The sequence below is a fragment of the Diabrotica virgifera genome, chromosome 5, assembly GCF_917563875.1.
Source record: "Diabrotica virgifera virgifera chromosome 5, PGI_DIABVI_V3a".
Classification (NCBI taxonomy): domain Eukaryota; kingdom Metazoa; phylum Arthropoda; class Insecta; order Coleoptera; family Chrysomelidae; genus Diabrotica; species Diabrotica virgifera.
Window position 1 is genome coordinate 175938303 of NC_065447.1, and position 21809 is coordinate 175960111.

The 21809-nt window shown below is 31.2% G+C and overlaps 1 protein-coding gene across 3 annotated transcripts in view; it reads left to right on the plus strand.

The window, feature by feature from the left end:
* The window catches only part of LOC114328560 (dipeptidyl peptidase 9), a 149918-nt gene that overhangs the window by 46718 nt on the left and 81391 nt on the right, over nt 1–21809 (plus strand). For all 3 annotated transcript variants that reach the window (XM_050651679.1, XM_050651678.1, XM_028277433.2), the window contains exons 2-4: nt 3421–3697; nt 11351–11630; nt 15033–15234. In XM_050651679.1, coding sequence (XP_050507636.1) covers nt 3421–3697; nt 11351–11630; nt 15033–15234 — 759 coding nt within the window. The remainder of the gene's footprint in view (nt 1–3420; nt 3698–11350; nt 11631–15032; nt 15235–21809) is intronic.

The following is a 21809-nucleotide window of genomic DNA, read 5'->3' on the forward strand; positions in this document are numbered from 1 at the left end:
ATATTTCTCGTTTGTCACAATATAACTTAAATATTGAAGTTTTTTGTAGTATGATATTCTGTGCATTCTTGTACGATATCTAAAACAAGTTAATGTTTTTTTTTTCATTAGATTGTCAATATTTTTTAGGTATATATGTAGCACTGTAGGAAATGTAATATGTATTTGGAAAATATGTTAAACACACAGTTACAAAATACCCAAGTTCTTTAGTATTTTAATGTGTTTCTTTGCAATTTCTATTCTAGATCTAATTTCTTTTGTTGATATCTATCTTCCATTAACCTTGTTCCTAAGTATTGACGTAGTTGTGGCCATGATTCAGTGGCTAGCTTACGTACCAAGCTGGACGAACTGAGTTCAATCTTGACGGACACCAGAAATTTGTCAATCCTTAAATTAACTGAACCACCACTGATCTTCTGAGTGCAAGTACAGCCATCGGACCCTGCTTGTTACTTTTATTGTTGTTGCCCTTTCTATTGTTGTCTTATTGGTGACCAGATTATCTACATTTCTTGATTGTTTTGAAAATATCATTTTTTTTATTTTTTAGGTTCATTTCTAGTTTTTAATGTTACTGACACTCAAATAAACATTTTTCCTTTTTTCTGATAATAGTAAAATGTAGTTTGAATTAAATAAATTACATAACATTCTTCTATTTGTATCAATTAATTTAATTAAAAACATTTTTTTTGGACACACTGTATACATAATTGTTAATGTTTATATTACTGAATAGAGAATTGAATTATTCAAATGAGCTAGCACACGACCACTATTTTCATTTAAAAAAATCATTGATTACATCACCAAACCCGATGGATTACGTCACTAGTATAATATGCCAAAAAACCATAATTTAAAAATAAAAATCGACCTGTTTTGGGATTTATTTCCAAATCGCCCATTCACGAAAAAATGAATTTATTCCAACCTTTATGTGCTCTCTGTAGATGCGTAACATAGATGCTGAAAAAAAAACAGAAATGGACCTTTTAGAAACATGGGGAGGAAAATACAAAGAGCAATATACAGGGTGTTAGTAAATAAGTATAAAAAACTTTAAGCGCTAATTCTACATGAAGAAATAATGCCGGTTTGCCGAGATACGGGGTGTTGAAATTTTTATTTCAAACTGCCAATTTATTTATTTCTCTAAGACCAGTTGAGCTATGAAAAGGAAATTTGGTGAGTTTTACGAGGTAGTTATTGCGCATTTTTTGACATACAATTAAGAATTTTATATTGATCATTGGCGCGCATACCGGTAAAAGTCTGAATTTTTTTAAAGAAAAAAAAATAGTATGCCACTGAGATATTTCAAATTAAAAATTATTTTTGAAGAAAGATTTTTTATCGTAAATTGAACAAGGAATTCAAAAATGATTTTTAGTTGAACATATCTCAGTGGCGTCCTATTTTTTCTTAAAGAAATTCAGATCATTACCCGTACGCGCGCCAATGATGAATATAAAATTCTTCTGTTACCTGTAAAGGAGATCATTTTAAACATTTCTTGCAGCTTTGCACCTAGTTAAAAACTTATTAATAATATTTTCTGTTATTGTTTTTAGTATTATTATATTGGATATTTCTTAATAATGTATTAAGAAATGAAAAATATGCGTCAGGATGTTTTATTTTTCTGCTTAAAAAGGGTGCACCATGTGAAAAAAAGGCAAGAAAGGTTTTTATCAAAAATTAAACGTGGAATTTAAAAATAATTTTTAGTTTTAAATATCTCAGTGGCGTACTATTTTTTTCTTTAAAAAAATTCAGACTATTACCCGTATGCGCGCCAATGATTAATACATAATTCTTAAGAGGATCGGTACGTTTTTTCGGCTGTAATGCTATTCAAATGGGGATTCATTTTTTTCGAATCCTGAGAAAACTAATAAGTATTTTTTAAAAATTTAAATGCAGAATGAAAGATAACGTTATTAGCGAGGGCCGAAAGTCCCTGAGAAGTTCTTTAATGTTTATTTTAATAAGTTACAGGGGTGAAAAACTAAGAAAATTTAGTGTTATTTTTAATTTCAAATATCTCATTCAAAATAAACTTTTTATTTATTCTAAGGGACTTTCGGCCCTCGGTAATAATTTAGTCTTTCATTCTGCGTTTAGATTTTTCAAAAATATTTATTGGTTTTTTCAGGATTCGAAAAAAATTAACACAACGTCCGTGGTAATATTTTCCAAATCTATCTTTGTCATACAACGCACTTAGTCGAATAGAATATTGTCAGTCAGACACTGACAATCAGTGACACTTTTAAATATTTATTTGACATGAATCGGGAATATTTTTAGTTGTTGATTAAATAATATTGATATATAGTGTATTTGATAAATAACTGATTTAAGAGCTGAACTGTATAAAAAGTTATTTATTGTGTATTATTTATGGAAGATAGAAGCAGAGAATACATCAAGATATATTCTGTGATCCAAGTATTTTGTTGTTAAAGATGTTCAAAATTGTAAGCGTTCCATAGTAACAATATATTATTAAAAAATCACTTTAACACTTTTCCTCTTTTCTCGATTGAGTATTAGTTTTTGTTGTAGGTACATATAAATTATTACAATCACTGAATACATAGCTAGTGAAAAAATTATCATATTTATTAACTGAATTAATAATTTGCAATTATACAAAAAATAACAGTTATCCAAGAACATTCAAAAGCCATCTCTTTAAGCTAGTTATGACATTGTCAAGTAAAGTGACATTCTAGTAATATGTACATATCCATACCAGTGTGAATTTTACTACACGTAATTTGCCATGTAAAGACAGAAAAGGTAGGGATAGCCGTAAAATATTTGCGAATTATGTACCCATAGCCTTAATTGTATGTCAAAAAATGCACAATAACTACCTCCTAAAACTCACCTAATTTCATTTTCATAGCTCAACTGGTCTTAGAGCAATAAATAAATTGGCAGTTTGATTTCAACACCCCGTATCTCGGAAACGAAGCATTTGCGGACATATGTTTATAGAGCCAACCGGCATTATTTCTTCATGTAGAATTAGCCCTTAAAGTTTTTCATATTTATTTACTAACACCCTGTATATGGAGGTGTGAACATAGATGGTCAATGGAGAAGAAAGGAAAGAATGCTGAAAATGAAACTATCACGAAAGCCAATACAAAAAAGAAGAAAAGATAGACCAAGATGGAGATAGACGGACAGCTTATATGAAGACTTACAAAAAAGTAATAATATTACTTTGAGTATTGGACAAAAATCAGTGGAAAGAAATTTTAAATGTATTTTATATAAATAAATTAAAATAGTAATTGTAATGGAAAATTAATCCTTTCAGCCCTATTCCTTTAAGACCTGTTGAACTTTAGAAATAAATATATTTAGCCAATTGGAATAATCGTTTTTATCTTTTAGAATGGCCAACTTTTTCCCACAAAACTTCGTATGACAGCTTCTGGAGCGAAGATCAATTCCCAAATATGTCCTTCGAACCCCGATTTAGTAGCTTATATTTGCAATCATGACATATGGGTAACGCACACCGTGTCCGGTTCAAATGAAAGATTAACTTATGCCCATGTAGGCGGAAGATATCTAGCAGAAGATCCGTTGTGTGCTGGAGTCCCTTCCTATGTTATGCAAGAGGAGTTTTCTAGGTATCAAGGCTATTGGTGGCAACCTAAATCTAGCGGTGAGTAAAATTATTGTATCTTCAGCTAAATATCTTAGCAGTCCAAGTAATGAAGCTTAAAATAGGACAAAACCTCGCAAGTTTTACAGAATGGATCGATTTGCTTAAAAATTTGAGAATAAGTAGTGGATAGTCCAAGGATCAGAATCTATATCATGCCAAAAGGCGCTTTTACCATGGGGGTGGTTGCCACCCCATCTCGGGGATGGAAATTTTTATTATATTTTGACCGCAAGAGTTGGTAAAAACATGCATTATAAGCAAAAAACGTTCTATACATTTTTTTGATAAAATTAATAGTTTTCGATTTATTCGCTATCGAAAGTTTTAGTTTTATATCGAAAAAATCAATGTTTTTAATCAGTTTTCTGCTAATAACTCAAAAAGTTTTCGTTTTATCAAAACAACTTTACTTAACAAATATGTATCATTTAAAACAATAAACAAAACCGTTATTTTTTTTAAGACCAATAGTAATCGAGCTATACTTTATTATATGTTGGCTTTTCTTCGTCAAATGCTAAATATTGTAGTTTCAAAGTCAAAGGACGAGAAAACTATGCATTTTTCGAGAATAACTTGTTGAAACTAATTTAAAGTATTTAAAAATATGTATCTCCAGAAATAAAAAAAATCTCTAGCTAAAAAAATTAAGTGACATAATGAAAATAATGTTAGTCCCTATTTTTTTCAGCAAAAAAGTGACCGTAAACAACCCCCTAATTACCACCCTAATTAAAATTATCATTGACCTCATTTGGTTTTCTTGTTTTATGTAGGTATTGTTAATAGGTTCTAGAAGTTTGATCGGCTTAGGATTAGTTTTATAAAAAATGGAGTTAAAAGCGAATAACGAGTTTTTGTAGTTTGGTAAAAAATGCCGTTTCTTCAGAATAAAAAGATTAGCATCAGAGATACGGAAAAATATTTAAATATAAAATTATAGCTTATTTACTTCCCAAGAATCTGGTTTGAAGAAATTTTTTTACGGCAAAAATTGAGTGAGTTATTGACAATTAAAACTTGTAATATCATGCAAAAACCACCTTTACCAACCCTTTCAATGCCACCTCTTTTTGTGATTGAGATTTTTAAAAGGATTTAAATATTAATAGCCTTATAGATCTTGTAAAAACCTACAAAATGCTTTTTTAACGAACTTTATAAGATAAAAAATAAAAATGTTACGGTTAAAAAATCAATATATTTTTTTGAAAAAAAAAAAGTAGAAGTCCAATTGGAAGCATAATAATGTAAGTTGGTGGTGTTTTTAGTCATTAGCCTGATTTATTCTTCTTTATTTATGTATTATTAATAGATTCTAGAAGTTTGAATGGCTTAGAATGATTAGTTTTTAGAGAACTGAAGTTTAAAGCGAATAACGAATGTTTGCAATTTGGTAAAATATGCCATTTTTTTCAGAATAGAAAGATTAGCATCAGAGCAGAGATACGAAAAAATGTTTAGATATGAAATTGTAGGTAATTTAATTCCCAAGAACTTGGTTTGATAAAATTTGTTCTACGACAAAAATTGAGTGAATCATAAATAAGTATACCATCGAAAAACATTGATTTTTTAGATATAAAACTAACTCTTTCGATAGCGAATAAATCAAAAACTATTAATTTTACCAAAAAAATGTATAGAACATTTTTTACTTGGAATGAATGTTCTTATTAACTTTTGCGGTCAAAATATAATAAAAAATTTCCACCCCCTAGATGGGGTGGCAACCACCCCCATGGTAAAAGCGCCTGTCAGCTTCATATAGATTTTGATCCATGGACTATCCACTACATATTCTCAAATTTTCAAGCAAATTGATCCATTCTGTAAAAATTGCGAGGTGAAAAGCTTTGGTTCCCGGACTATAGCTAAATAAATATTAATTGATTAATTAAAAATAACGAATCAACAAAATAATGCTTCTCTTTGATGTATTAATTAAACCGATTGTTGGGTCCATTGTGATAATAAAATAAGTTTCATTTATATGGATGGTATGCGCAGAGGCGGCTCTAGCCCATATAGCGCCCGTGCGCACTCGATGCCCTGGCGCCCTTTGGTAGACGCGCAGTCAAAATGGAATAGTCGAATAGGCACCTACCTAGTACTAGTACATAGGGTATTAGGTACGCTTATAATGTAAATACAGATGCAAATAGTGCAATATTAAATGATGGCGGGACCAATAGGTATTCACGGCGTCAGAACAACCTACCCAAATCTGTTAAAAATGTTTAATTCAAAATGAACATTTTTATCTATTAGGTAAGGTTGAAAATTGGTTGAGGAAATTTGACAGGTTTGAGGACACGAGTAAATAGTACTTTTAGGAAGGAATTGGTTAAATGAATAAAAAAGAACAACTTTGTGATTATTTATAAAAATAATAATTTATTAACGAATTATTACAGGACGCACATACTACAACATATAATTATAAAACAGACACTTTTCGTGCTTTTGCATTAGCAAAATCTTGAATAATATCACTTACTTCAATTTTTATTTCATGTTTAATAATAATTACTAGTGATAAATTTTGTCAATTTTTTTCAATGTTGACCTCAGATAATTTTTAATTATTTTTAATTTAGAAAATGATCTTTCACTGTGCGCTACTGTCACTGGCAGTATGAGGTAAATTCTAAGAGCAGTGAACAAATTTAGGAACACTGAGAGTTAATAATTCTATTTCAAATAGATCAAACCTATCCATCTCGGAAGAGCCAACATGACACAATTTATTTTCTAAATTAGAACAATATGCTCATTTTGTATCTAACTCTAAATCTTTCAAGTGTTTTAATTTTTGAAGGAACGAAAAAGTGTCATTTACTACCAGGTTTAGGCTGTGTGCTGCACAAGGTGCAGAAAATTCACACGGGTTTAAATATATTTCGTTTTTGTAAACCTATATTCTTTCCTCCATATTTGACCCATTATCGTATCCTTGACCATGTATATCTTGTATATCAATTTCGTTTGAGATTAAATATTCTAACAAAAATTGAGTTAAGCTCTGACCAGTAGTATATGTCTGTAATAAGAAAAAAACCTAGAAAATGTTCTTTTATTTCAGCCTTATTGCTGCTTGCATTTAAAAGAACGTACCGTACTACAACCGATATTTTTTCTTTGTGTGCAATATCTGCCGTGAAATCTAAAATAATTGAAAAATATTTTGTTTTAATTCAAAAATAATAGTTCTTAATATTCTTTCTTCCAATAAATTTATTGTTTCATTCTGAATATTATGGCCAAGATAATGAGTTAGGCGTGACTGAGATTTTTGAATAAGCGCAATATGTTCTGCACGCACATTATCAAAATAAGTATGTCCATGTCCAGTTATCCGTCCAACGGGCGGGCGGCAATCTATAAATTGCGCTTAAGTGCCAATGTAGTTTTTCATTAATCGTTTTAAAGCATATTTTATGTTGAAACAAAGTAAACGACCCGCTCTTTGGGGCTCTGCGCTCCCAACATCCCAGCGCCCGTGTGCACCGCACACCCTGCACAATAGGTAAAGCCGCCTCTGGGTATGCGTTGGTTCAATTTAGGTCTCTCACAAATTCTTCCCTTACGAAATGTAGACGTTGAAAGATGTGTATGATAATGGTGAGAGACTCGAATAGCAACCATCAGGAAGCGGAATGGCCGCTATACAGCCGAGCATCACTTCTGAAGCATTACCTTCATTTATCCAAAGACAGTCAGCAAGGAAGGTCCCTGTCCCTTTTCCCTGTTTCATTTTTTTAGATCCCAGAAACTGAGCATTTTTGTGAGGAGAACCCCGGTCTATGAAGCGTATGGAAGGACGTCAGTCCTTCCTCCTTTCCCACTTGTTCGCTTCTTATCAAAACATATTCCCTCTACCTTCAATTTAAATCTTTTCCTCTTACCTTTGCTATTTCCGGGAAAATAAAACTTCTAATGAGACCAAGTTTCTGATTACACCTTCGTGGTTTCTATTACTTGTAAACAGGGAACAAAATATCCATGATATTTATATAACTATCAAAATATCGGATATAAATATATTGTAATAAAACGAGCGATTTCGTATTTATTTACGACTTTATTTATTTTATACAAGTTTTCTTTACAAATATCTAGCTTAAACTAAACCTATTTACAAATCTGTCCGTATTTATATATGCGATACAGTTATTATGGAACATTCCAGAAATATCCGCGCCCATCTCGATATATCTCCCATCTCTATGCCACTAAATCCATTGTCTGTCGGCACGCTTACGTGAGGTACATTCCAGAACTCTCGCCGCCGCACGCCAAGAAGATTCGATTACGTCATTATCTTGTTGTGTACCTTTATACGGGGGTCGGTCAAGAGTTCCCTTTCGTTACAATATGATATATATCCAAAATATGATATATATATATATATATATATATATATATATATATATATATATATGATATTTGTGATATTTTGTTGGAAAACATTTCAATAGAGAAACTAAATTGACCAAAATCAGACTCTAAATGTAGAATGTAACAGTATATAAGATATATTTTTACTTAAATAAAAAATACAAAAATATAAACGTATGTATGGTAGTATGTTACATAAACAGAAAACAAAATGATACCAGTATCCAAGTAACAACTGAATTATCTAAAAATATTGAAAACATTAACTTAAACATACAGGTATTTCTATTTTTCCAAAATAACTCAAAAGTCTTAACATTTTAAAAACAAAATCAAAATTTAGAAAATTAATTAAGATGATGGAAGTGTAGGAATCAAAACCAGTAAAGCACCCAAGACTTAATTCTGCCGCTTCATTTTCCCTTCTTTCAGTTTCTTGTTCAGGCCAAATCCATTCCAAATTGTCATGTATTTGGTATGAAGAACTGTTTAAATATTTAAACATAAATACAAGTTTAGCAGCCTTTTCGGTTCCTAAATTATTTCGTAATTTGGAATGCAAAAGTCCCTGGACGGGCTAGATACAACTCGGAGAATTCCTGTTACAAGGCAAGTCAACGCAGTTGCGACGTTGCCGCTTTTTAAGCTTCTTATGTAAAAATTAGTACGAAATAATTAATATACTGGTATACAGGGTGTAACGAAAATACAAGTCATAAATTAAATCACATATTTTGAGACCAAAAATAGTTCGAATGAACCTAATTTACCTTAGTACAAATATGCACATAAAAAAAGTTACAGCCCTTTGAAGTTACAAAATGAAAATCGATTTTTTCGAATATATCGAAAACTATTAGAGATTTTTTATTGAAAATGGACATGTGGCATTCTTATGGCAGGAACATCTTAAAAAAGAATTATAGTGAAATTTGTGCACCCCATAAAAATTTTATGGGGGTTTTGTTCCCTGTGTACGTTCCAATTAAATTATTATTGTGGTACCATTAGTTAAATTCAATGTTTTTAAAACTTTTTTGCCTCTTAGTATTTTTTCGATAAGGCAGTTTTTATCGAGTTGCGGCTTCTTTTTTAATATGTTTACATAAAAATTTTATGGGGCTTTTGTTCCTTTAAATCCCCCAAATGTTTGTATATGTTCCAATTAAGCTTTTACTGCGGTACCATTAGTTAAACACAGTGTTTTTAAAACTTTTTTGCCTCTGTATTTTTTTGAGAAGGCACTTTTTATCGAGATATTACTTCTTTTTTAATATGGTTCAAAATATACCTAAAAATGTAAATTATAAATGAATTTTCATATTATTACCAAGTCTCCATAATCGTACTTAGACATATACAAATATGTGGTGGATTTGACAAATATTCAAAATATCTCGATAAAAACTGACTTTTCGAAAAAGTACTAAGAAGCAAAAAAGTTTTTAAAATATTGTGTTTAACTAATGGTACTACAATAATAATTAAATTGGAAAGTACACAAAAGTTTGGGGGGGTTTAAAGGAACAAAACACCCATAAAATTTTTATGGGGTGTCCAAATTTAACTATAATTTTTTCTTAAGATACTATTACCATAAGAATGCCACATGTCTATTTTCAATAAAAGATCTCTAATAGTTTTCGATATATTGGAAAAAATCGATTTTCATTTTGTAACTTCAAAGGGCTGTAACTTTTTTTATGTGCACATTTGTACTAAGGTAAGTTAGGTTCAATCGAACTATTTTTGGTCTCAGAATATGTGATTACATTTATGACCTGTATTTTTGTTACACCCTGTATATCACGATATATATAATATAAATATCATGATATATATCACGATATATATAGTGATATATATCAGTGGATATATATCCTCGCGCCCTGCTTGTAAACCAAGCGAATGCTGAATAAAACAAGACCTCCCACAAGGGAGGTCTAAAATTTGCACCTCCCTACTGGCCTGGCAAAATTCCAACGAAAACTTGGTCCCGATACTCAGATAGGAGTAAAACTAATACAATAGAATTCGCTGCAAAACGAAATCAAGAGACGTCCTATATTTCTGTACATCCAGAGAGCGTCATAAACGCCCTTACTACAATTGAGAGCAAAAAAATCGACTCACTCGATGAATTGTAGTTTATGCTTAGTAATTTCATGTTGTGTTCTTTGAATTAAAACAACTAATGCAAAAAAATATCATCTATTATAGAGCTTCCAACAAATAATTGTTTTATGCAAATTGCCAATGTGTTGTAAAATTTGTCTTCTTCTGTATGGCATAAGGAATGCAGCAAACTTTGTAACGGGCATGTTCTACGCAATTTAGACCTCTATGAATTTGCCAGTGGTAGTCTCAGTCGCTTTTAAAACTTTGACCTGTGTGTACACGTCGAAGTGCAGTAAGTGAATATTTTACAAAATGGATACTTCACCAGTGAAGGCGGTCCAGATAATTGCATATTTCATCATCATCAGTAGCTCGACAACCCTTTTTGGGTCCTGGCTTGTTCTAGGATTTTCCGCCATTCTGTTCTGTTTCTTGCTTTGTTCTTCCAGTGGGTAATCTCAAGTGTTTTCATATCTTGTTCCACTTGTTCCATGTATCTAAGTTTGGGTCTTCCCTTCTCCCTACTGGTGTTTGCCTCATTATATGTTTTGGTGTTTCGGTCTCCAACATCCGTTCAACATGGCCCATCCAGCGCAGACGTCCGATCTTTATGGATGGTATGACGTCGGCTTCGTTGTATGCTGCCTATAGTTCAAAATTATATCTTCTGCGCCATACGTCATTTTCTTTCACCTCTTTATATACATATATGTGTCTAAACATTTTTCGTTCAAACGTACCTAATAAGTTCTCATCGCTTTTCGACAGTGCCCATGTCTCTGATCCATATATAAGGACCGGTTTTATCAGGGTTTTGTATATTTTATATGTTTTATTAGCAATATGTATTCTTCTCTTAACTTCTTCGCTGACATTGTTATCTGCGGTAACTAGTGAACCTAGACATGTAAAATTTTTTACGCTTTCGATGTTATAGTCTCCTATTGTCAGATAGGTAGGTAGGTAGGTAACCTAATAGTAGGTAGGTGATAATTACAGTAATACCATAATGCAGATTGGTTATATTGAGCAACACAAAACAAATGTATTTTGTTTGAAGTCTCTGCATTGTATTGAGTGTTTGAAATTCTGTAGCGATATGTTTATAATATTTTGCATGTTATTTTTTAGATGGTGTATATAGAATTCTGTACGAAGAAGTAGACGAGGGTGATGTTAAAGTATTTTGTTTTCCTTCTTCTCAGTCTGATTCCGGCGATGTGGAAGAATTCAGGTTTCCACGAGCTGGCTGTGCCAATTCTAAGTCATACCTGAAGATGATCAAGTTCAAAGTTAATGAACATCTTCAAATTGTGGACGTGTGTATGTTAGAAATGCGTTTTTCCTTGTCCGGCCTCTTTCCTTGGATGGAGTATGTCGTAAGAGCAGGATGGACACCCAATGCCGAATCGTAAGTTTAATTTTTAGACATGGTCAATTTTATTCTCTAAATGTTTGTAAAAACTAGGTTTAATATCAGCACAATTGCAGTAAATAATATGGGGCAATAGAAAGAATATGGGGCAAAAAATAATGCAGATTGCAGTAATTACCGTACAGTAGCATTGATATCTCACGCGAACAAAGTACTTCTAACCATCATCAATGAAAGACTAAAATCAATGATTTTAGTACAGATTCCCCAAGAACAATGCGGATTCGTCCTAGGTAGAGGAACAAGAGAACACATTCTTAATATTCGTCAAATTATCAAAAAATTTTGAGAGTTCAACATAGAAACATATTTGTGCTTTGTTAATTAATCCAAGGCCTTCGATAACGTAAAATGGAATAACATGTGGCACATACTTAGAGAAATGGGTACGCCAGAACATAATATAATCTATTTATTACAAGAACTTTATGTAAATAACACCGCTAATGTAAGAGTTAATAATGTGGTTTCGAAAAACTTCAAATTAAAATCTGGAGTTCGACAGGGCTGTATAGTATCCCACATTCTATTCAATATATCGCTGGTACCTATGATTAATGTGATTCCTAATACATTTCCAGTGAAAATAATAACTCTTTGATAAGTATTGGCGATTACAATTTTTTTATATGCGTGTCCGCGAAGATTATTACTCTCAAAATATTTATAATGAAAAGATTTAGTTCATAATAGATGCCGACGAAAACAATTATGTATTTCCTTTTCTGTTTCTGTTTCTGTTTCTGCCGACGAAAACAATTATTTCTGAGAACTTTTTACTAATTATAATTTTCGTGGACCCAAAACAGAAATAATGGTTTTTGCCGATACTTCTCAAAAAGTAAATTTTTTCGCTAACACTGTATTAGGGATTATAATTTTTACAATCATATAATCGAAAATAATATTTTTCGCGGCGTTCATTGAAAGTTCTACTCTTAACAGCATTTTCGGCGTTATACTTTTCGTAGGCGGCGGCGATATATAGTGAACACGTTATACGTCAAGTTTTTGAGGAATGACAAAGTGGAGCAACTATAGGAGGGAAAAAAATCGAAAACCTATGTTATGCTGATGACACTGTTATAGCGGTGTCTTCACCAGAAGAACTGGAAGAAATTATGAATAGGCTAGGCACGGTGAGTGCGGAATATGGTTTGAAAATAAATATACAGAAAACCAAAGTAATTATCATTGACAGAATCAGAAACAACCAAACAGAGATTGGGAACTTGGCAGGTTACGAAGTGGTCAGACAATTTAATTACCTAGGCTCCGTTATTACTAACAGTGGAGGATGCGAAGACGAGATCCGTAGCCGCATCACAATGGCAAGATGGGCAACAGTCGAAATCACAAAAATATGCAGGAACGCTGACATTACAAAAAACACAAAATTACGCCTTGTTCGAGCACTAATATTTCCTATCGCCATCTAGGCTTCAGAGAGTTGGAGCATCAAAAAAGCAGATTCGAAGCGTATAATGGCATTTTAAATGTAAGTAGAATGTGCAACCGCTCATCGCACAAATAATTCAATACTAGCAGAATTTAACATAAAAACTAGCCTCACCACAACTATCAACCAAAATATACCGAGATATTTTGGACGTATAACTAGAAGAAGAGAAGACATGGAACGAATTATAGTCGAAGGCAACGTAGAGGCTAAAAGATCCAGAGGAAGATCTCCAGTACGATGGTCGGACCAAATAAAGGACATGACTGGTTACTCATTCTCCGAAGCAAAACAACAAATACATGAGAGAGATAATTGTACATAGTCAAACAAATTGCATGACGCCACTACATCCTTACCAAGGAGAAAATATAGAGGAGCAGGAGGAGAAGGGCAACAGCAACCATAAGCTACTGAAAGATGCTCAAAAGATGAAACACATGCTCGGTATATTGATATAAATTTCAGAACATAGCGATGAGGAGGGCCATACATGGCGGATAGTAATGCTCACAATCAAGGAGTAGACTTCCGAAAACTACAGCAGTGTTGATTAAAAAAGATCAGAGACAACTAAAATACAAACTATAGATAGGGATTCAATTTAAATGGACCCAGAACACTCCCACAGTATTAGTTGTAAAAATCCACAAGGAAAAACGTTTTCCTGTAGTTGGCTGTATACCATATACAGTCGAACCCGCTTATTGGAATAGCCTTCGTGCCGATCAAAAATATTCTTATAACCGGGATATTCTAATAACCGAGCATTGGTGGCTAGCCGAAATAAGTGTACCGAATATGTTTATGTATATGTTTATGGTTTTAGTTCTTTTTATGTCAACAATACAGTAATGTGACTATTACTTATTTATTAAAAAACACAAATTACATTATATTCTGTGGATGCATACAGGTAATTAATACGAAATGTAACTATGCAATATATAGATATGTAAATATTTTCTTATTATTTTGTCTAGAAAAATAATATGGGTAAAAAGCTTGTTTTGTTTTATACAAAATATACAAAACAGCACTACAAGCCTTCGAGGGCCTTGGCGAGAAAACAAAATACCAGACATAATTTTTAGGAAATTATAGGTAAAAATTTATTTATCCTGAATAATATTCGATTAAACGGTATTATTTTACTAAAACGTATTCCTATAAACGGATAAATTTATTAAGGAGTAAGTGGAAACGTTTCGGGACCTCGAATGTATATTCCATAAACCGGGATATTCTTATAACCGGTACTCTAATAAGCGGGTTCGACTGTATTACAAAAAACAAGTAAAATCCTTTATAAAAGGTATATTTATTAAAATTCCCTAAAAAGGGCTACATCACAAGCAGAAATAGTTTTCAATCTGATAACAGATCATCAGTGCTGACAAGATGCTGACATGCTAACCACGAAAATACAAAAATATTAGGATAAAAACCCTTTATACTTGATCAGCCATGGAAACATTGACTATAATTGTGAAATTAAACATGGATGCACAAAATATTGCATTTATTATGTCCAGGGTACCATTTGACCCCAAATAGAGTTGTTCACATGTTGAATGGTTGGTGGCAACTGGTTAGTGGCAACTATTAGTTGTGATTCTGCTTGTGTTCCACTTAAAGCATACTAATAGATCTTCTAATAGTAATACTCCATTTACTCACAGTTTTTGCTCCAGATTTTCAAAAACCGCTTGGATTAACATGAAATTTGGCATACACATAGCTAACATGTCAATGAAAAAACGTGAAATTGTGCCGATGTGCCGTACACCCCTTCTCGGCGGTGACAAAATATACGTTCAAAATAAGACCGGAATAATTTTTGGACAGACAGTGGCGAAACATTCTGCCTAAATTTTCTCTAATATTTAATAAAAAAAATAATGAATTTAATGTTTCAGAATTTGGGTTCAACTACTTGATAGACGACAAGAAAGGTTACAATTAGTATTACTGTCTCTTCAAAATTTTATTGAAGTGGTTCCTATTAGTATTGATCACGATAGCAATCCTGTAGTGCAAGTAATTTATTCTGAAGAATCCGTTATTTGGGTTAATGTTCACGACTTACTATATTTCTTACCAACTACGGATAATAACGAGGTAAGTTATTAAAGTGCCACACGAGACTAATAATATGATAACAAGTCTATAATTTCGTTGCTTATATTGGCTTCACGTACTTCATTTTAGCGAGTCTCTTATCCAGCCTCAGAAGTCCACTGCTGAACATAGGCCTCCTCCACTCGTTTCCAACTCCGTCGATCCTGCGTTGCTCTCATCCAGTTTTTATTTAGCTTTCTTAAGTCGTCAGTCCATCTTGTAGGCGGTCGACCCACGCTTCTCTTGTCTTTCTAGCGAGTGGAATGTGAAAATGCGCTGCATGCATTTCTCGGATATGTTTTTGGTCTAGGTGTAGTGAAGACTACACAGGACCACGCGACGCTTAGAACGTATAAGTATACAGAGAGGATCTAAATTATGGAATAAATTCATTTTCTCTAAAATGGACGACTTTGGAGAAAAATCCTGAAACAGGTCGATTTTTATTTTTAAATTACAATTGTTTGGCATATATTTCATACTAGTGACGTCATTCATCTGAGCGTGATGACGTAATCAATGATTTTTTAAATGGGAATAGGAGTCGTGTGGCACCTCATTTGAAAGGGTGTTCGATTCTCTATTCGGTAATATAAACGATAATATCATTATTTATACAGGGTGACCAAAAAAATAATTTTTGAATTAAATTAATTGACGCAAAAAGAAGAATGTATGTAATTCATTTAACTTAAAATACATTAAAAATCCACAAGGAAAAAGTTTTCCTGTAGTTGGCTGTATACTGTATACCATGTAATACAAAAAACAGTAAAATCCTTTATAAAAGGTATATATTTAAAATCCCTAAAAAGGGCTACATCACAATCACATAACTAGTTTTCGACTGGTTTACCAGTCATCATCAGTGCTTACGTGAAGTTTACATGCTAACCACCAAGATATAATTTAACAAAAATATGAGGGTCAAAGCCCTGTAAAAGTAATCCGTCAAGAAAACATCGGTTTAAAATGCTAACTTAAGCTTGGATGTTTGAAATATTTTTACTAATATGCTCCAGGTAACATCTGAGCTGTGATATGACTTGTTCACATGGTGGAATACTTGCTGCCACACTTCCACCATGTGAACAAGTCATATCACAGCTCAGATGTTACCTGGAGCATATTAGTAAAAATATTTCAAACATCCACCCTTAAGTTAGCATTTTAAACCGATGTTTCCTTGACGGATTACTTTTACAGGGCTTTGACCCTCATATTTTTGTTAAATTATATCTTGGTGGTTAGCATGTAAACTTCACGTAAGCACTAATGATGACTGGTAAACCAGTCGAAAACTAGTTATGTGATTGTGATGTAGCCCTTTTTAGGGATTTTAAATATATACCTTTTATAAAGGATTTTACTGTTTTTTCAAAATACATTGTACGGCTGTCAGTAAATAGAAAAAAATGTTTATTTCACAAATAAACATTTCTTTTCGCTTAAATTAAATCACAAGCAGCCTCCCACCTACCTCTTGGCAGTTTGAACATTTAATTTAAGCGAAAAGCAATGTTTATTTGCCAAATAAACTTTTTTTTTCTATTTTCTGACGGCGCACAGTGGTGAATTTCGCCGAAAACATGGCCAAAATCTTTTTCTCCATAACTACCAAACGGATTTTTAAAATTTATATACTGTTTGAAAGCTAATTTAATGCAGATTAAGTAAAGGTACGATGCATTGTGTTCTTGAAATATCTGCAGTATACAGAGCGTCCCAAACTTTTGTTCTTGTCTAATTACTGAATCTGTTTTTGTGTTTGCAAAGTATTATATTATATTATATATTATGTACCTATATATATATATATATATATATATATATATATATATACATATATATATATATATATATATATATATATATATATATATATATATATATATATATATATATATATATATATATATATATATATATATACGTCTTCATATCAAGGCGAGATCCGACTAAATCGAGGACAACCCGAGATCCACCAATAGGAAATTAATTATTGGAGTATATTGTTCATAACTATCTTTATAATTAACATATTAATGATGGCACACTTAGAGGGGAAAAGATTTTTGAACTTAAATTTTTCTGATAAATTTACAGCGAAACGAGATCCGTAGCTGAAAATTGAAGGGAAAGACTTATATACGGAATTTTAGATATTTACCGATCAACTCGAGATCACACACTGATGCCAGCTCTAAAGAGTATTAGTCGAGCGACCAGAGCTCGTGTTGTATTGCATATTTCCCACGATATACAGACACAGAAGATAGACAATGTGCATAGTGGGCGGAGTCAATGACGGCAGCAAAACAGTTATCTCGAATTCTTTATGTAACTTTTAAGTATCGCTTCTTTCGCGCCTTCAACGTCTACCGTAGTTTTCTTTAAATTTTGAATTTAATGTGTATAAAGTATATCTACTACCCTCTTTAGGCGTGAAAAAAGAAAAATACTTCACAAATAATAACGATTTAATAATGATAATTTGCAAAACAATATTTTAAAACTATATATTACTATTCTTAATAAACACTTACTACGAAACAAAAATGTAATTATTATATTCTTAAATAATACAAATTGTTACAAAATAATTTAAATGATTGCTTGTTTTAAAAATACATTACAAAAAAGTACAAATTTTTATAATTATTAAAATTTAAAAAATAAAATAACTCAATTAGTCCAGAGATAAGATTTTTCTCGTGACACATCCGCCTCCAGGCCGAAACCAAATTTTTTGAGTAGTATGGACATCTATATTAATAACCTATAATATATTTCCTGCAGCCGATTTTGATTATACAGGGTGAGTCACCACTAACGCGACGGAAGATTACAGCGAAATGGTAAAAGATTTGAAAATTTTTTTTAATTAGTGGTTTGTAAGTTGATAAAATCTACATTTTAAAATTATTTTGAAATATACAGGGTGTCCCAATAAATGCCGGCGTATCAAAGTTATATTGTTTCTTATGGGACAGCCTATATTTTATTGCATTTTTCAATTGTCCGCAAAAAATAAGGTATTGTTTCATTAGGCTTCCCTATACCTATGTACAGAGTGTTCGGAGTTATGGTGACTTTTCTTAAAATGTAAAGTTTTAAAAGAAGGCTTATTCTCAAGTTATTTAAGAAATTATAAAAAAAATACTTTTACATCTAAGTATTTGGATATTGGTTGAATGTATTTCATGATTAATTGTTACACATTTATTTACAGGGTGTTCAAAATTTACAGTTTTATTATTGGATTATTCAATGTGTCATATAATTCTTATTTTAAATACAACACCATGTATATTAATAAATAATTATACTAAACAAATCTACCTCTTTCGAATGGTATATGGATGTCCTATACCTAGGTGTCATAGTTTTTGTGTAATTTACAATTATTAAAATTCTTAATCTGTAAATCGATTTTAAAACAAAAGATGTAGTTAATTAATGGCATTGTATGACATTGTCATTTTATGACAGTACGGTCTGGTAATTATTTTATAAAATATGTATTCCATGGTTGATTATTACACATTTATTTACACGGCGCTCAAAATTTACAGTTTCATTATTGAATTATTTAATGTGTCATATGATGCTTATTTTAAATAAAACACCATGTATGTTAATAAATTATTATACTAAACACAGGTTCCTCTTTCGAATGGTATAGGGATGTTCCATAACTAGGAGTCATAGTTTTTGCGTAATTTACAATTTTCTTAAACGGTAAATTGATTTTAAAAATAATATTTATGCACTCTCGATTTTTAAACCGTACGAAATAAATGTTTGTTTACTGTATCATAATGAAATGAAAATTATGTCTATTTTCTAGACCATTATTATGAAAAGTAGGTAGATTGGTCTGTATACAATACATTAAAAAAAAATCAGGATCTGCTCCAAAGCCTAAAGTCCATAAACGATAAGTTAAATATTTATCATAATCTTGTTCGGTCTAATATTGGTGTCGTTGAGTTTTATACGGATAATAGTGGTTTCTCTTAAGTATTCTAACAGGTGTTTGACTGATTTACCCGAAATTTTTTCTTTACTAGTATTTGGGTTTTCCGTAACAGAAAGCAGGACATCAAGTTCCTTGACGCGATCACAAATTTATAACTGTTTATTTTTATTTAACTTTCCGAAATTTCTAAAAAATGTCCTTTTTTGGGTGTCTTCTATCAGGATACCTACTTTTGAGCGTAAACTTTAGAAAGTAAGATACAATTTTGCAAACACTCCCCAATGCAAAGTACCATGTCTACTCTTTCGTAGATAACGTGGTTATTCATTTTTAGGAACAATTGAATTTGAATATCATACATGAATGTTTATATTTTTGATAATTACCAGACCGTACCGTATACATCTTTTGTTTTAAAATCGATTTACAGATTAAGAATTTAAATAATTTAAAATTACGCAAAAACTATTAGACCTAGGTATAGGACATCCATATACCATTTGAAAGAGGTCACTTCGCTTAATATAATTAATAATTAATATACATGGTGTTCAATGACACATTGAATAATCCAATAACAAAACTGTAAAAATGTTGAACACCCTGTAAATAAATGTGTAATAATCAATCATGGAATACATTCAACCAATATCCAACTACTTAGATGTAAAAGTATTTTTTTATAATTTCTTAAATAACTTGAGAATAAGCCTTCTTTTCAAACTTTACATTTTAAGAAAAGTCAACATAACTCAGAACACTCTGTACATAGGTATAGGGAAGCCTTATGAAACTATACCTTATTTTTTGCGGACAATTAAAAAATGCAATAAAATACAGGGTGTTCCATAAGAAAAAATATAACTTTTATACGCCGCAATTTATTGGGACACTCTGTATATTTCAAAATAATTTTAAAATGTAGATTTTATCAACTTACAAACCACTATTTAAATTTTTGTTCAAATCTTTTACCATTTTACTGTAATCTTCCGTCGCGTTAGTGGTGACTCAACCTGTATACATAGTTATAAACAAATGAAGATCAAAAAACGGTAAATTTTCGCTTTTTTTGTCTATTACCAAAAAGTTAAGCATTTTAAACAAATTTGAGAGTAAGAAACTCATAAACCGTATAAAAAACTTTAAAAACTTATTAATTTGGCGTTCGCTGGATATGTCTATCCTTATTGGTTGCTTAGAGAATTGCAAAATAAATAATAAATTTTGAGTTTTTATAAATATTCATAACTTATGTAAAAATTAACTTAGAACTTTCTTATTACACAGAATGCTGAGACTTCTTTTGCTTAAATTATATTTTAAATTTCAAAGCAATTGGTCAAATAGTTTAAAAGTTATTTAATTTGTTTATCCCAAATTCATTTTTTTGCAACGCCATAAGTCAGAAAATTATGGGGTTACAGTAATACTTCGGACAGTTTGTGAAAGAACATTTATACTATTAACTTAATTAAAAATAAATGACAAAAAGTAGTTTTAAGTAGTGTAAAATTATTTTGCAAAAACATGTCGATTTTTTGCACTTATAAACAATTAGAATAACTTTTTAACCGTTACCCGTAGAAAAATTATCTTTTTATATTTAGAAAGACTGATTTTACACACATTTAAAAAGAAAAACAACTGTCCTAGGACAATTAAGGACGAAGTTAGCCACCCTTTTTTTAATTCACATGTTCTTGCAACATAATTTTGCAATATTTATCATTATTTTTTGTCATTTTTTTAAATTAAATTAATAGTGTACATTTGCTTCTTTCATAAACTAGAAGTATTACTGTAGCTTCATCATTTTCTGACTTATAGTGTTGCAAAAAAAAATAATTTGGGATAAACAAATTAAATAACTTTTAAACTATTTGACCAATTGCTGTGAAATTTAGGGTATGATTTAAGCACCACAATTCTCAGCATTGCGTTTAATAAGAAGATTCTAAGTTATTATTTACTTAAGTTATGAATATTTATAAAAACTCAAAATTTATGATTTATTTTGCAATTTTCTAAGCAACCAATAAGGATAGACAAATTCAGCGAACGCCATATTCAAGTTTTTTATACGATTTATGAGTTTCTTACTCTCAAATTTGTTTAAAATGCTTAACTTTTTGGTAATAGATGAAAAAAGCAAAAATTTACCGTTTTTTGATCTTCATTTGTTTATACCTATGTAAATCATCAAGATCGGCTGCAGGAAACATAATATAGGTTATTATTATAGATGTCCATACTACTCAAAAAATTTGGTTTCGGCCTGGAGGGGGTTGTCTCACCAACAGGATATTTTTTTCCTTATTTCTCTGAACTAAATATATGTAGTTATTTGATATTTAAAAATGGTTTTAAGCAAAATGATTTAAAAGATACAAAGAAACACACATAATTTTCAGGGTCAACTCCTAATCGCATGAAAATTTGGATTTAGGTTCTACTCATCCTCCACTTCAAAGTTGAACTTGTGTCGTTGATTGCTTTTACTTGGAGGGTAAAAAAATGTACGTTTAAAATAAGTCCGGAAACAGATAAACTGACCAACTTTAAGCAACTTTTGTTCTATAGAGTTTTTTAA